At 30.4% G+C, this 17,013-nt stretch overlaps 2 protein-coding genes across 3 annotated transcripts; both read left to right on the plus strand.

Moving 5' to 3' along the window:
• Window positions 1-5,069: 5,069 nt before the first annotated feature.
• On the plus strand, window positions 5,070-9,451 carry LOC111384293 (protein SRG1-like). The gene is made up of 4 exons (XM_023008556.1): window positions 5,070-5,356; window positions 5,631-5,878; window positions 7,449-7,776; window positions 8,881-9,451. The coding sequence occupies exons 1-4, from the start codon at window positions 5,111-5,113 to the stop codon at window positions 9,115-9,117; spliced, it is 1,059 nt and encodes a 352-aa protein (XP_022864324.1). The 5' UTR covers window positions 5,070-5,110; the 3' UTR covers window positions 9,118-9,451.
• A 1,824-nt stretch (window positions 9,452-11,275) lies between these two features.
• On the plus strand, window positions 11,276-16,247 carry LOC111384294 (alternative NAD(P)H-ubiquinone oxidoreductase C1, chloroplastic/mitochondrial-like). Of its 2 annotated transcripts, XM_023008557.1 has the most exons (5): window positions 11,276-11,475; window positions 11,586-11,655; window positions 11,760-11,800; window positions 12,347-12,444; window positions 16,035-16,247. In XM_023008557.1, exons 3-5 carry the CDS (start codon window positions 11,779-11,781, stop codon window positions 16,176-16,178), a joined length of 264 nt encoding a protein of 87 aa, XP_022864325.1. In that variant the 5' UTR covers window positions 11,276-11,475; window positions 11,586-11,655; window positions 11,760-11,778; the 3' UTR covers window positions 16,179-16,247. The 2 variants fall into 2 exon arrangements, with proteins under 2 accessions (XP_022864325.1, XP_022864327.1); XM_023008559.1 differs by lacking the exon at window positions 11,586-11,655.
• Window positions 16,248-17,013: the final 766 nt, after the last annotated feature.

Below are 17,013 nucleotides of genomic sequence, written 5' to 3' on the forward strand. Positions count from 1 at the left end.
GAAAAGGCATTAAATGTACTTTTGTTGGATACACAATAGCAAATCATATAGATTGTTAAAATTGGAGACAAATGTGATTTTGAACCCAGTGACATAGAATTCTTTGAGAATTCAATATGTTTGGATAATGAGTTAAGGGAAACTCAAAAGGAAATCCCAAATTCTAGTGGAACATAAGATGAAACATCTTTTAAATGTGTTAATTGAATCTCGAAGAAGCAAAAGAACTCAAATTGAGAAGTTTTTAGGATCGAATGAAATTGACTCTCAACGTATTTCCTTTTACTTAGTAACAGGAAGTGAGAAAAATGTTGTAAGAATAATAGCTTTTGTTCTGCTAGTGGAAATCGATCCTAAAACTTATAGGGAGGCTATGGCTTTTCATGATGCCATTTTTTGAAAGATGCAATTAAAAATAAAATGGATTCAAATATGTCAACCAAAACATGGGTACTTGTTGATTTACCACCTGGATCCGAACCTATTGGATATAAATGAGTGTTTATAATAAAGCGTAATGTTGATGGTTCTCTGAATATCTTTAAGAGTAGACTAGTAGCTAAAGGTTATTGACAAAATGAAGGAATGGACTATTTTAACACTTATGTACTAGCAGCAAGAATAACATCAATTAAGATATTATTCGCATTGACTTCAATATATGACTTGCATGTTCATCAAATGGATGTAAAGACGACAATCTTAAGTGGGGATCTCGATGAAGATGTTTATGTGGAACAATTTAAAGGATTTCCTCCACCTGAAAATGAACATAAGGTGTGCAAGTTAGTGAAATCATTATTCGGTTTGAAACAAGCAACTAAAATATGGCATGAACTTTTTGATTTAGCCATCATTTCATTTGGTTTCAAGCATAATAGTGTAGATAAAAGTTTGTATTCTAAATTATGTGATTATTATGTAATATTTATGAGTTTTGCTACACGTACACCAACTTTGACCCGCCAGTGTACACGCCCCTCACAAGAAGGGAGCCCACACTTTTTTTATTAGGCATGGGCCCCTCCCTCTTGTAAGGGGCGTGTACAAAATAGAAAAATTCGATATTTTTTTGCCTATACATTAATGACATGTTGATTATGAGTAATCACATGAATGAGATAGAAGAAATGCAGATGTTTCTATCTTCTATACTCAAAATAAAGGATATTAGACAAGTGGATACCATTTTGGGTATCAAAGTTACTAAAACTAGTAGGGGTTATAATTTGAGTCAATCACTTTACATTGAGAATGTGATAGACAAGTTTAAATATTTGAACATAAAAAAATTTAGTATCTCTTTTGATCCAAATTCAAAACTTATGAAGAATGTTGGAAGTGAAATTGCTCAATTGGAATATACAAGTGTTATAAGGAGTCTAATTTATACAATTCAATGCACAAGATTAGACATAGTATCTGCAATTAGTAAACTTAGTAGGTTTACTAGTAATTCGAGCAATGATCATTAAAAGGTCATCGGAAAAGTTCTTGGATATTTGAAGAAAACTAGAAATTATGTTATACTAAATTCTTGGTCTGTTTAAGGGATTTACCGATACTAATCAGATATCTAACATGGGCGAAAGTAGATCTACTTCAAGTTGAGTTTTTACTCCTATAGGATGTTCGATTTCTTGGAAATCAAAGAAACAGACGTGTATAACACACTTGACTATGGAATCTGAATTTGTAGCATTATCGAAAATCGGGAAAGGGGCTGAGTGCTTAAGGATCTACTTTATGAGATACTTTTGGGATGGAAGACACATCTTCAATACCTATCATGCATGATAGTCTAGCCACATTAGCAAAACCATTTAACGAAGTATACAATGGAAAGTCAAGACATATGAGTTTTAGACATGACTACATAAGGAAATTAATAATATAGATGGAAAAACTTTCATAAATTTTGTTAAGTTAATAGAAAACTTAGCGGATCCTTTAACTAATCTTTTAAATAGAGAATAAATACTTCAAGTAAGATGGTGTTGAAACTTTTAAAATAAAAGGTCCACCAATAATAGCAATCTACCCGTTAATAGTTAACAAGTGATAAACTGGTTCAAAAGGTAATAACAAATCATTTGATATGTGGAAAGTTTCAGCATTATAAATTTGCGATAACTCTATCCTAATTATGTAATGCTGGATGTTACTGAAACGAGGGTTGAGTTTTAAGCTCTTAATGAAGTTCAGTACTAAATACAAGTATCTCTAAAAGTTATAAAAATACTGGTAGAACTTCACCTAGATGAACTTCGAGTTGGTGCCATCTCAATAGAGAGTTAGAGTTTATCTTTTAAAAATTTGTTGAAAATGATAAGCGCAAGGCTATATTAGCTCTAAGCAAGATTGAAGAACTTGAGAACCTGTGATACTTGTTTGTGTTCTTACTAGTATTGTTGCCTGAAATAATTGGTTCAAAGTTCAATGCTACCTTTAATTATGACTTTACTTTATTTGAATTACATTATGGTTATATTCAAATCAAAAGATATATAATCCTTAAGAATGAACATTGCATATTTTGAATATGAGATCTTATTGAATGTTAAACAAGTTGGAGATTGTTGTATGTTATGCAAAATCAATAAGACGTGTGTGGAATGAAATATCGATTTTGGAGGCCAGGTCGCATAGGCCAAAATAGGCTGTGGTCACATAGGCATGTAGGCCCTACCGTGTAATGAACTACGCGGTCGCATAGATTTGTTCAATGCGACTGCATAGAAGATTTTGTTAGCTGTTAGTGACTGTTTTGTTTGAATATCTAGTGATTTTTATCATATAGCCACATTTGAGATCATTTCTCTTCATTCCAAAGCGTTGAAATTCCATTTTCTTTTCATTTACAAACCTCACTTTGCATTCACAAGTTTTAGAGGAATTATATTAAGTGCTCAAGTATTTTATTCTTTTTAAGACTTGATTAATCGTGCAAACTATTTGTCGATAATCCCTTTAAACACTAAAATTAACTCGAGAAGGAACAAATATAGTTTGAAGACAACGATTATGTGTTCGGACCTTCATCTTCATATTTTATTCCTAGTTTTATTCTTTGTTCTTCTCATTCCGCTTTGGGCAAACATTACTTTCTAACATATGTATCAAATTGAGAAAGTAAAGGGAGAGATAGTTAGATGGCAAAGAGAATAAAATACATACGTATATAAATTTCAAATGATATGATTCGGATTTGATCGATCAATTTGACTAAAAATGTGAAGTGAAAAAATCAAGCACGAAGATTAAACGGCTTCTAGAAACAAAAACTTCTTTATAATACAATAAGAAGTTTTTAGGAATATAGTAACATGATGATCTTCTATCTTATTTTTATTTAAATTACAATATTTTTTTAGCTTAAAATGAAATTAGTTCTTTTTTCTCATCTTGATCAAACTGATTGCATCTTTATAATATTTCTGTCGAACTTAACTTAGAAATGGGGGGGAAATGATTTCTTATTTTGAGTTAAAAAATGTAGAAAAAAGAAATAAATAAATGCAATTTGAGCAGTAAGTTTTTTGGTATTAAAGTAAGAGTGCCCTAGTTTTAGAGCCTGTTTGGTTTTGATTAAAATCTGATTTTAATTCAAGTGAAAATTAAATAATCGGTATTAACCATATCTTTTATGTATCCCACAACTTTTCAACCACACATTTAAAAGTTTTATATTACAATCTACTAAAAATATAATTTTAATCCTCACGAAACAGTCACTTAATAATAAGTTTATCATATTATAAACGTCACTATTGTAAAAAAATAAAAATTAAAGAAATTTTCCTAAATCAAGAGACACAAAGAAAACAAAAAAACTATTGTCGTTTTAATTTTTAAACAAAATATAAAAAATAAGTTTAACATTTCATATGAGAAAAACACAAGTAAGAAAAATGTTATCCTTTGAACTATAACTTTCATAGGTTATGTAGCTCTTGATTCAACTCGGATAAAATATATAAACAATCTATGAACACGCTTTTTATTTTTCTTAATTTAAACAATATACGGGATGTTTTCTACTACTTAACTGAATTCACAAAATTATTTATCTAAAATTCTAAAATTGATTTTTTAAAAAAAAATTTTATTATTATTTTTTAATCTTCATCACCTTTCATAGTCTACGTAAACAAATTTAGAGCCTCATTCCTTATATCAATAATAATAAAATGAAACCTCGTGCCCCACTTTTAAATTAGAAAAACTTATATCATAAAATAAAACTGAAACCTACCTCAAACTTGACCTTTTCTCCCCAAGTGTGATCGTAAATTGGACCCTCACAACATTTTGCAAATTATTATTGGTTTACTTTATAGATGAATTATATGGTAGGCCAAAGATTCTTATGAAATCACGAAGTGACGAAAAATAATTCAGATTTTTTATATCTAACTTTCTGATCCTTCCATTGATTTTTTGTTAATTACAATTTGAATATAAATTAGCCATCAACTTTGACTTTATCTCACTAAGCATTAGCTTAAATCTTATAACAAATTTCAATTAAAAATTGGATTAATAGTGGTTGCCTGTCGATGGCTCTATCGTGAAAAATAAAACCTTTTGGAAACTAATTAATTAATATATTTATAGTAATAATTATTTAAATTGATGTTTGGACTTTAAAGATGAAAAGAAACTCAAGGGTATAAAAATTACGAGTCTTTAATTATGGATAAAATTGTTGATTCCATTGAATTAACTCATTTCTTAATTTTCATCCTTTAAAAGTTATTTTAAATTCATACTTTATCTAGGCATGACATAATTTACGTCAATAATTTTTTTACAGATAGTACGCTTTCGTTACGCCATCAATTTAATGCATTACTGGATGACCCAGTGATGTCTGATTGATGAAAACAATTAACTTTCTCATAATATGATGACAAATCCATCATTTCATTGAATTAAAATATTTAAAAGTTTGAAGTTCGTAATTTTTCATGAATAAAAAATAATAAAACCTCTTGATTTCACTCCGTGACAACATTATTAGGTACATTTTTATGTCATTTTACCTATTTAATGCCCTCTCGTTGTCTGTAATTACTCACCCATTTTTCACCATTAAAAAAGAAAGGAAATGGCTGCCGTCGCTTCCGCCACTACCGCCCCTTCACTTAACAAAGCAGTCGAAGAACTGGCCATAAGCACCAGTGCGCCACCGGAGAAATATATCCGCAAAGAAGGCCTTGGAGGCTCCGCCTCTGAGCTTCCATATCTTGATATTCCAGTTGTTGATCTTAGTCTTCTGAATTCTTCAACACCTGAAGCTGAAGAAGAACTCAAAAAACTAAGACTTGGTTGTAGCTCATGTGGCTACTTTCAGGTTAGTAAACTTTCGTAAACTAAATTTTGTAACAATTAGATCACTCGGCCATATTCGTGTGGGTAACACAAAATCTGAACATCGACTAAATTGGATTCATGCCCAAACAGTCGAGGTGGCAATGGAGTCCGCAGACTACTTACCTACTACCTAAACGGCCTTCGAACACGACTATTAAATGGATACCATTACTCTTTTTTATATGATTTGGGCACGGGATATTAATTTTCAAATGTTTGATTGAAATTCGTAACACAAAATTTTGGTTTTTCAGGCAATAAATCATGGGATAGTTACTTCATTTATTGATGAAGTACATGATGTCACCAGGAAATTTTTCAAACTTCCGATTGAAGAGAAGAAGAAATATGCAAGAGATGTTGATGATTTTGATGGCTATGGAAACGACACCGCATACTCTGAGAACCAAACACTTGATTGGAATGATAGATTGTATCTGAATGTGAAGCCTGAGAACAAGAGGAAGATGAAAGTATGGCCTGAAAACCCTACAAATTTTAGGTAAATATTCCAAGATTATTGATCTATCAACAATGACAATTTGATACACTATTCTTAATTCAGACCAATAGGGAAGGGAGAGGGGGGGGGGGGGGGGGGGGGGGGTTCTAATTCCTTTGACCTTGTTTGGTACATTTGATTAGATCAGACATACAATAATTCCCAAATTTTGTATATTTGGCCCCATCTTTTTAATTTATCGAACATGCCTTAAGAGAGTCGTGTATCCATGTTCACGGCTTGATTTAAGTTAAAACAAAGTTACTAATTGAATAGTAATGTAAGAATTCTAGCGAATTATATAAATTTGTTTATAAAAAGTTATTTAAAAATAACTTTTAATTCTTCGTGAACATAAGCAAATATGCTCTAGGAATGGTTAGAAATTACTTTTTAACACTCACTTTGTAGAAAACTAAATTCTATACCTAGGAGAAAAATGAAAATTAGAATTCATGTTCAGTAAAATAGGTAATATAAGAATCAATGTTTGATGGGGATAAATTTTCCATGGAAAATGAAATTTCATCAACATTTTCCAACTTTAAGGTGTTTGATGGGTATATTTTTTCCATGGAATTCAAGTTCTTACTTCTCTTGAACTTTGGAATTTTCTTGGTTTTTAGGGAAAACAAATTCCCACCTATATCTTCCCGATTACTGTAGCATATATATATTTTGTTGGTAAAGTTAACAAATTCTAAGAATTATTGTAAAAAAATATCTTATTTTAATTGACAATTTTTATGTAAAACAAAGTCAAACGAACACCAAGAGATAGATGATTTTCTTGAAATTATTTATTTATTTATTTATTTATTTTGCAATGGAAACAAATTTTATCACCAATACCAGTAAATTATATCCCTTTAATTAACATTTTTTTATATAAAATAAAGTCAAACGAATACTAAAAAACACTTTTTATTTCAACATTTTCCACGTGAAAAATTATACCAATCAAACACAATAATTTACAATTTCTAGAAAAATATATTTTAGACAATTTAATTCCCTAAAATTCGTTTTCAATTCAATTTTATCTTTATAATCAAACGGACTCTTAAAACTAAGAACCAATTTACAACTTTTCTATTGAAAATTGTGCATCCTGTTAGGGAGTTTTGCTAGAAAAATAGGGTCAATCACAAGATTTTTTTACATACACACACTTGACAAATTTCTATTGATAGTTAAAAAAAAAATAAATAAATAAAAATAAAAATAAAAATAAAAAAGTTAAACAAAAAACTGTCAATCACAAAACTACCACGTCAGTCCTTGGAAGAAGGATCGTGCTTGAGATACAGGGTAGGCAAAACTTCTACTGAGCACTCACAACATGGGGTAGGTGGGATTTTGGGCAATTTTTTATACAGGTGGATCCCATGCCTGCATGTTGTCAGTGTCGATAAGGTACCCTGGTAAAACAGCAAAATGCTTGGAAGAAGGCCCTTTCATTGAGCTTGTTTCAGTAGCTTTTATCCTTGGGAGATTTCAATTAAACACTTTGATAATTTTTGTCCTTTATTATTTTAACTATTTCTAATTATTTTTTAAAATTTTGTAGGCAAATTTTGTTAGATCTCACAGCCAAATTAGAGAATGTTAATGAATTTGTGTCCAAGGCCATGGCAAAATCACTGGGTTTGGAAGAGGACTGTTTCTCAAAACAGTACGGAGAGAATCCAATAGGTCTTGCAAGATTCAACTTTTATCCTCCATGTCCTACGCCTGATCTTGTTCTTGCTGCCAAAGCACATGGAGATGCATCTGCAATGACTTATCTCTTGCAAGATAAAGAAGTTGAAGGTCTTCAAGCCCTTAAAGATGATAAATGGTATAAAGTTCGGATTGTTCCAGAAGCTATCGTCGTTAACGTTGGCGACCAAATAGAGGTAAATAAGTCTTTGTGTTTCTCTTATCGTAGACCACATAATTTCACGTTAGCTTAAAAGATCACTACCCCTAATCAGACTTACTATAATGATCAAAAAATAATAATGTTTAAAAACTTGTCTCAATTTTGCGTATATTTATTTTTTAAATTTAAATACAGTTTCTTCATATTATTGATTTGACAGCATAGGGGATTTTCTAATATTTCTTTAGGAAAAGTGGTCCAGCATAGGGGATTTTCTAATATTTCTTTAGGAAAAGTGGTCGCCTAACACTATATAGCACTCATTTGGCCTCTATTTTCATTCCATTACATTTCATTTTTCTTTTTTCTATTTTCAATCACACAATAATCCATAAAATAATATTACACGTAAATCAAAAAAATTTCTTTATTTTTCATCCACTGATTTTTTTAAAAAAAAATATTATATCATTCATTTTTATTTCCAAAAAATGAGGGCCAAACGGGGCGATAATATCAATTTCCAAGTGGAGGTACATTTTTTATGTCGGATGATGATTTAAGAAAAGTGGTCGCCTTGCATTACTTTATAATATCAATTTTCAAGTGGTGGTACTTTTTATGTTGAATGATGATTGATGATATTCATGCAAGAAAACATTCACTAAATAACAATAATAATACGTTAACAAAGTGAAGAAATAGTGAAAATTTAGCATCCTGAAACGTGTCCTTTTATTACTTTTTGCTGTATTGTAAAAGTGACTTGATGAAATTTATTTCAACCTTCTAGTCACTTATTAACTACATTATTTATATCTCAATCATTAACTACATTATTGAAAAAACGGGGGACAATAATTTTTTAGGGAAGTTTGTTTAATCGTGTTCATTCGGCGTACCAAACATATTGATAACTTGTCTATTCACTCTTTTTATTTTATTTTATTTTTCCAATGTCATCAAACATGATCGATTTGGTTAGTTCAATCATTAAAAAATTAAAAAAGTAGAACTATTTGTAGCTCAAAAATGAAGAATCCAATCGAATGACCTAAGAACCAACCGTTCCACGTCAAAATTTTGTTTTTTTTACCACTAACTCGACAGTGGTTCGACCCTTTAATGATGCCTGCAGATAATGACTAATGGTATATTCAAGAGCCCAATTCATAGGGTCACAACAAATCGAGAAAGAGAGAGGATGACAATTGCTGTTTTCTTTGCTCCTGACGTAACCAGTGAAGTTAAACCAGCTGAAGGGCTTTTTAATGAGAAAAATCCCAAATTATACAAAAGTATAATTGATTACACTGGTAACTTTTTCCAGTTATCTCAGCAAGGGAAGAGGCCCATTGATGCTCTCAAAGTCTGATGCTAAAAGTTATAGTTAGGGTAAAAATTTATATCCGCCTTTCCTTTTTATACGTCAAATTTGCACGATTTTTGTAATAATGCACCGATCTGGTCTGTTATGCCAATATCGTCTTTTAACGACTGTTAAAAATCATCATAGAATATGTTGTACAATGGCTGCACCGTCGTGGAAGCTAGCATCGAGATTAATGTGTAATTATATTTTGCATGCTTAAATCACAGTTACTGCAGCTGAATTTTGCGCCTGGCATGGAGCAGCAGGATGTAACTTTAGAAGATAGAGAATTTCAAAGCTATGGAATAATAAAGTTAGATGATTTTACTATTTGATATGTATTTGGTGTTGATGTGTCTGTAGAAAGTAACATTTTACCGTGTGATATTCAAATAGTACATCCCCATTAGGGTTAAAAAAAAAAAAAAATGCATTTGCTATTGTTTTATTGTAAAATGTGTGAATGAAAAATGAGTTTTGATTAAAAAAAAAAATGAATTTTTAAAAAAATGGGGCTCAAACAGCACTAATAACAACTTATTTTCCATTTAACTATTGATTATTTCTAAGATGGATAAATTGCATGCTTATTCCTCACCCTATATCCCCATGTTCATGTCTATATTTAACGTTTTATGTTAGCATTAACCTCGCAAACTGTAACATCCCGAAAATTTTAGAATAAAAACATATTTGTTTTATATGTTATATTTCAAAAGTTGAGGGACTAAGATGCAATATATTTTAAATTGTTATATTTTGAGTCAAATAATTAAATTTTGGTAGAGTGAGTGTAAGTATATGAATATTGTACTCGTTTGATAGCTTGTAATTAATTATGCATTTTAGGCTCGAGAAAAAGTTAATTTGAATAAATTATGGCCAAGATTTTATAGTTCTAAAGTTTTAAGCTTTGTTGTTAATGAAATTGGTAAGTAATATTATTTTAAATAAGATGTGTAGCCACGTGTGATTTTGATTAGGATTAGTCTTCTTTGGTACAATAGATTATTAATTGAAGCCATGGTGGGATTTTAAAACCTTAGTTATAATTAATCTAATTCTAGTGTTTAAATCCTAATGTTGTTTTACTTGGCCAAATCCAGTTTTATGTTTAGAATAAATTAAGTTAAAGAGATCAAAGATTAAGGGATTAATTCACTTGGCAAAATTGGACGTGACTTCAATACTGCAATCATGATTCCTTAGTAGTTAGTTAAATTAGGATTTAGAGTCAACCATAATGAAACAAGAATTTATGTTACTGTAATCAAATTTCATTAAAGCTGTCCACGTTTTGCTCTCGGTTTGACAAAAGAGAATAAACACTACTTTCATGGAAATTAGATACAAGTCTTATTAGTTATTTATTAAATTGTTTGTTTGTACTAAAATAAATTAAGCCTTATATCCAATGTAATTAGGAGTCCAACTTATCTTAATGTGTGCATGTATGGATAACGATAACTTAATTTGGAATAAATCAATTCAAAGAAACTTATTTAATATATATTTTCAAATAATGTATCTTTAAAGATAATTAGCAAAATAATACAATATTTGATAATCACGATTATCTTTAAGGATTTAGTCATACCCAAATTCTGTTTTTCCATTTCAAATCCAGTGTAACAAAATCGATTTCTGTGGACACGTTATTAACAAGAGAGACTGTATCTTTCAAGATAATTGGCAAATGTTATAAAATATTTTATTTGAAAATGATTGAATCCAATTTTGTTTTCCATTTGATACTAATTATAACAAGTTTAGTGTTCTCCTACGTGTACACGTGTTGAACACGTGCTGTATATAACTTGGTTTTCCCTTATGTTTACACGTGTTGTGTATAAAATTATATATAATGTAATTTATCTCTATTTTTAGTCATTATCCTTATTTTGAATTATAAGACCCTTTTTGAATTTTAAACAATATAACAGGTAGATTCCAGTTATTATCTACAAGTTACAACTGAAATTATACACATCGTAATTATATAAAATCTGATCACATAATGATTATTCTTGATTATTAATTATCCTTCATATAATTTGGATAAATTTCAATCTTATAGAGGATAATAACTAACACAGTTCTAACCCTTATCAACTATATATTTGCCTATAAATACTAATGCCATACACATTTTTGCCATGAACCCAATCCTTAGTTTTGGTTTCATTCTTTAAGTTCAGCAGAAACCCCCTATTATATTCATATTCTACCAAAATTATAATTCTCTTTGCCTCTTTAATCACATCTATTGCATGCACATACACGGCAACAATTGCGTGGACAGAAAATAAACATTTGGAGCGTGATTCTTAGATCTTCTTTCAAAATTCGTGGATTAACGAGGTAGGATACTATGTGCAAGTGATATGTCGTTGCAATATTATGATTTTTATACGTGATTTATTTCATGAAATGCTAATTGACTTGCGGGTCCCTATGAAATGAAATGTGAGATCGCCTTCGAGTCTTCTCAAATGTGTTAGAGCTTTCGATTGATCACTGATTGCTTTTGATGAAATGATGGTATGGAATGTTATAGATTCATATTTTAAAAGTTATCAAATTGTTTTGGACGCACGTATCCTACTGAATATAAATTACGCACTTCTTCCATTTTAACTTTTCAGGTCAGATTGGTCAACGTGGATGATGGCTGAGTGGTGCGCAGGTATCCAAGTAAAAGAAATTATTTTAGGAATCCATAATAAATTTGTTAGGGCATTTTATGTTTCTCTTCAATTCCATTCATGACGCTATGTTTATTTGATTCAGTATTTGAGTTTCAATAAATTAAGGTATTAAATTTTAAATTTTATTTACGCTTGATGTATGATTATGGAATGATATCGGTAACTCCTCAAATTTAAGTCAATAAAATTTGGGGCGTTACACAAACATTGCATGAACTAAAGAAGTACAAGCTAGGATCCTTCTAAGACTTAACCATAATCCACTCGATGAAATTTTGGATCAACATTAAGCACGCCATCTAAATTTAGACAATGATATAAAAGTCGAGATCTTGACATCTCTAGTTATAATTAATGAAACATATATCTCCTTGTATAAAACATGTAATGTTCAGGGTACAAATCTAACAGAACTGACCGCTTAATTGATTTGGCTCAAGACTAAATTATGAACAACTTTATTACATATTTATTGTATTAAAAATTCAATCAAATGATCCTAACATTTTTTGAATTTCTCATAGGAACTATATCAGAAAGAATAGGTCGAAAACTACATGAGATGGATTTCATGAAGGTTGAACCAAATTCTGATCAACTAATGCATAATGAAAAATCAGAGGTAAAAAAGCCTACCAATCAAATGAGATGTATTTTGGTCATTAGATTTGACGAAGTTTTACTATATTTATGACTTTTGTAACTATATATCTTTCTTTATTTAGATGTGAGACCCAACTATTTGTGAAGTATAATATAGTGTATACATTTCCCTAGGTCACAGTTTGACCTTCATAATTAAGTTGGGGGGGGGGGGGGGGGCGCCGGGGGGGGGCCCCGTTCTTAAAAAATTCTTAGCGGACAACCTCCTTGACTGAACCCCACAAATAGGAGAGAGGTCCCATGTTTTTTTTTTTTTTTTTTTTTTTTTTTTTTTTTGGGGGTGGGTGGGGGGGGGGGGGGGGGGGGGGGGGGGGGGGGGGCGGTCCCTGTGGTTAATGACGTGAAATTTTGTAAATGTTACTTTGAAAGCATTTGTATTAGGTCGGCCTAATATTTTTCCCTGTAATACCTTAAAATTAATTGAATCAAACATAGAAATTGAGTCAAAATTGTCAAGCTAGATATATATTTAAAACAAAATGAAAACCAAATCAAAAGAAAAAAAAAATTTGGAAACGTTCAGGCAGTGGATAACCTTTTATATTAATCTAAATTAATTTATAACAATCCATTATATACATACACATAGAGAGAGAGAGAGAGAGAGAGATGAAAAGTTGAAGAAGAAGAAGAAATGATCACCAACACTAATTTTTGCTCAAAATATATCTTTTGTTGAGAATTAATCTTGTATTTGGGCTACAATTTAAAGTAAAGAAAAACTTTGATTTTATGTTCTAATTATTGGTGTGCATTAATTACGTGGAGCAAAAATTTGGAAATGAATTCTTGTCTCCATTTTTTAATTAGTGAAGTAAAAAAGGATTATTAAGTAATATCAATTAAGTATAATTGGTAAAGAAAAACAATTATAATCGCGTAAAATTAGAGACCACAAAAAAACTCGTCAAACTCGATACCCGTGGGCCCACCCCAAACGAAGTGGAAATTACCCACTTAATCGGGTATTCGGGTTGGGTTCGAGTTAGGAAATTTCGTCTTGAGGCGATTGCCACTAATATCTGCCCCCACGTTGTTTAATTTATTTTTTTAAAATTCAATACTTTAAATAGAAAACCATACAAAATTTTATTAATTATAATAGAAAATGACAACTAAGATTAACTAATAAATAATAAAAATCTTAGTTTACCAAATATATTCGAATAATTTCACTTTTAAAAATAAATAAATTAATTAAAAATTTTAATAAATATATGATTCTGTCACTTCAATGAAGGGATAAATTATCAAAACTAAAAAAATAAATGGGACGTGAACAGGACAAGGCTTCGCACCACCTTAAACGGGTAATGAGACAGAAAATTGCCCAACGGGGTGGGGAGTGAGGAAACTTGCCCGTTGCCATCTTATGTAAAATCAGCCACATAGGCATACTTGGAAACTAAGCTATATAATTGAATGTATTGGGGGAAAGTAATTAAACTGAGCATCAATTTCATTGAAGGAGAAATCAACAAGAACTGAATAGTAGGTTTGAATGGTTTGTAAATGGGTACTTATATGTGAATTATAGAACACAACTAAAAGTCAGCTTTTCACCTACGGATAATTACCAACGGATTGTATCCATTGATAATCGGAAATGACTTATTCATTGGCAAAAGTATTAGACTTTTAACTACAAAATTTAAAAACGGAATTTTCGTTAGTAAAAGTGGTAGCTTTTTATCAATGAATATTCGGTGCCTAATGTTGTTGTTTTGGTATACGTACAATTTACCAACAGCATTTTCGTAGGCAATGTAATTCAACTATTTTTTCTAAAAACTGTGTTAGCCTTTCATTGACGGTTTTTCTGTGGGTGAAAAGTAGTTCATATTATCCACGAAATAATCGTTGATAATATTAATCATTTTTAATAATTAAAAAATTCAAACATTCTCCTATTGAATATCTATAGCTGAGGGTTTTCAAAAAATAAAAAATAAAATATCAGCCTTTTCACCATTGAAAATTCCATATGTGAAGATCAATTCATATTACCTACAAAAAATCCATTGATAATATTAATCAATTCTAGTAACACAAAAAATCAATCATTCATCTACTAAATATACGTAATTGAAGGGTAATAAAATAAAAATAATTATTTATACAATTATATAATACACTACAACCAAATCAAGGGTACAATACACTACAACCAAACTAAAGGTACAATACACCACAGGCCAACCAAAGGAATTCCTATCCCATATTGAAAGTTCACAGCAAAATCTATAGAGATGCCCTCTATAAATTAGTGGTACAATAAGTTGTTAAACAAATTTCTATGTCTTTCAATTCAGTTGGCTAAAAGTCAACAAAATTATGAATAATGTTATTTAACACTAGTGAAGTTGCAACCCCAGTCTAGATAGCACTAGATAATAGCTTAAATGAAATGTGAAATTAAATGAATTACTTAATTGCACCTATCAATTAATATCATATTAGTACCACCTAGACTGAGATTACAACCTCAATGAGGTTAAATAGCATTACTTCAAAATTAGAAGTGTCAAATAATAATAAACAATAATTAATTAATAATTAATTTTTTTGCCACTCATTGCACCTATACGACTATTTACAACACTGACTTTTACCAATTATAATCGTAGACATGTACCAAAGGAAAGTCAATTGATAATGGTTAAGATTATTACTAATGTAAAACGTTTACACTTTATCAATGGAAAATTAGTTAGTAAAATGTTTACTCTTTACTTATGACACGGTTTATTAGTAACTATCAGCGACCCTCAAATTAACAACCGATTTGTGGTTGTTAATGTTCCGTTTGTAAAGAGTAATAGCAATGGATATCGTGGTTTTAGAAACGAAAAATCCGCGCTTGAAGCTTTTTTTTTTTTTTTTTTTTTTGGAATTGATCACAGAGTGGATAAGGAAAAAATAATGATGGCATTTTTGTTCCTTCTATTTGCACACACGCTTCACTAATGGAGAATGGAAATAAAATTGAGGTCCTTTGACAGTTTAGAAATGGAAAAAAATAATAATAATAATAATAACTAGACACTAACACAGATTGACTACTTGTTTGTTGGCGATGAAGTGAATAGGCTAATAAGATTTATTATTAATTAAATGAAATTGGCCCATTTTATTTATAATTTACTTTGAATAAAGATGAATTGATTTTGATCTGGATAAGTAAATTATTATCTCATGAGGTGATATGATATCAAGACAACATACCAGTGGAGTCGATTTCACATACATAGTTGTGTGAGTGAAAAAATTTAAATACTTTCAAATATCTATAAATTGATTATATTGTTGCATTATGTGCAATATTTAAATTATTTGTTCGATTACATGATTATTATGAAAGATTAACTCACTATGATATATGTGAAATCTAAAGATCGTATATAGATTACTTAAGAATTGAAATGTGAGACATGCAATATTGTAATACTCTTATTAGTATCTGGACTAGGGTATATTATCTAATATCAAAATTCTACATTGATTCAAGTTTTGACAATTGTCTCTATATGTTGGTCTCTTCTATTGCAGAGGCTTAACGAGAAGCTGACAGCTTTGGAGCTCAAGAACTTTGGTAAGGACTCTCCAATTCGCATTACTCTTGTAGGATGCGGGTACTCTGGAGTTGAGTTGGCTGTCACTATATTAGAAAGACTACAAGTTAGGGACGTGTAACGGCTCTAATTTATTTTCTGAATTTTCTATTAGTTTTCCACTGGAGTTGAGTGTATGTCATAAACTATTAGGGCAATGAATTCTTATATGATGCAAGTAATCCTGGTAATTAATGCCAACTATTAGGTTTGAACGTGATTTTTGCATTCGTGGTTCTAAATTGTTTAAATTAAGATTATATAATTTAGTGAACAATAGAACATAAATGCATTATGATTCTAATCAATATAATGGAACATAACTATCCTCTTCATTAGTCATCTAAGCTTAATTGGTGTTGTCGGAGGTTTTGACCTTGTTAAGATATCGGGAGCAGCTTGGAAAATCAGGTCAACTCCAACTTCATTCTAATTTCAAATGCTCAATTAATTTATTTAAGTAGACTTTCCCTGTTCTTGATTTTCAATAAATATTGAACTTCTAATGATAGGATTTTGAGGTCTTTATTTTCTGATATTCTTTATAATATTTGCAGTAGAGAAATAAAATTTCTAACATCTATATTTTTGAGCTTTTTATACGTTAATATGTATTCGTTCTTCTTCTTAGTCATGATGGTAATTTTGTATGTTGAAATTGTAGGGACAGTGTAGCAATTAAATGTGTCACAAACACTCCTGGTATGCATTGTTGAACAATCAACCTCCGATAGTGGATATACCGGGTTCAGTTTCACCAATCTCTATCTTATTAAACACATCCAACAAAAGGTTCCAACTCAAACAACGATTCTTACTTCGATTGCTCAACTCAATGTGTTCACAAAGAACACAATATGGTGGCTGCAATGAATCACAAAGAATAGAGGAAGACAGATTCAGTTTAAGGCTCAAGA

Source organism: Olea europaea, unplaced genomic scaffold (assembly GCF_002742605.1).
Source record: "Olea europaea var. sylvestris unplaced genomic scaffold, O_europaea_v1 scaffold2890, whole genome shotgun sequence".
NCBI lineage: Eukaryota > Viridiplantae > Streptophyta > Magnoliopsida > Lamiales > Oleaceae > Olea > Olea europaea.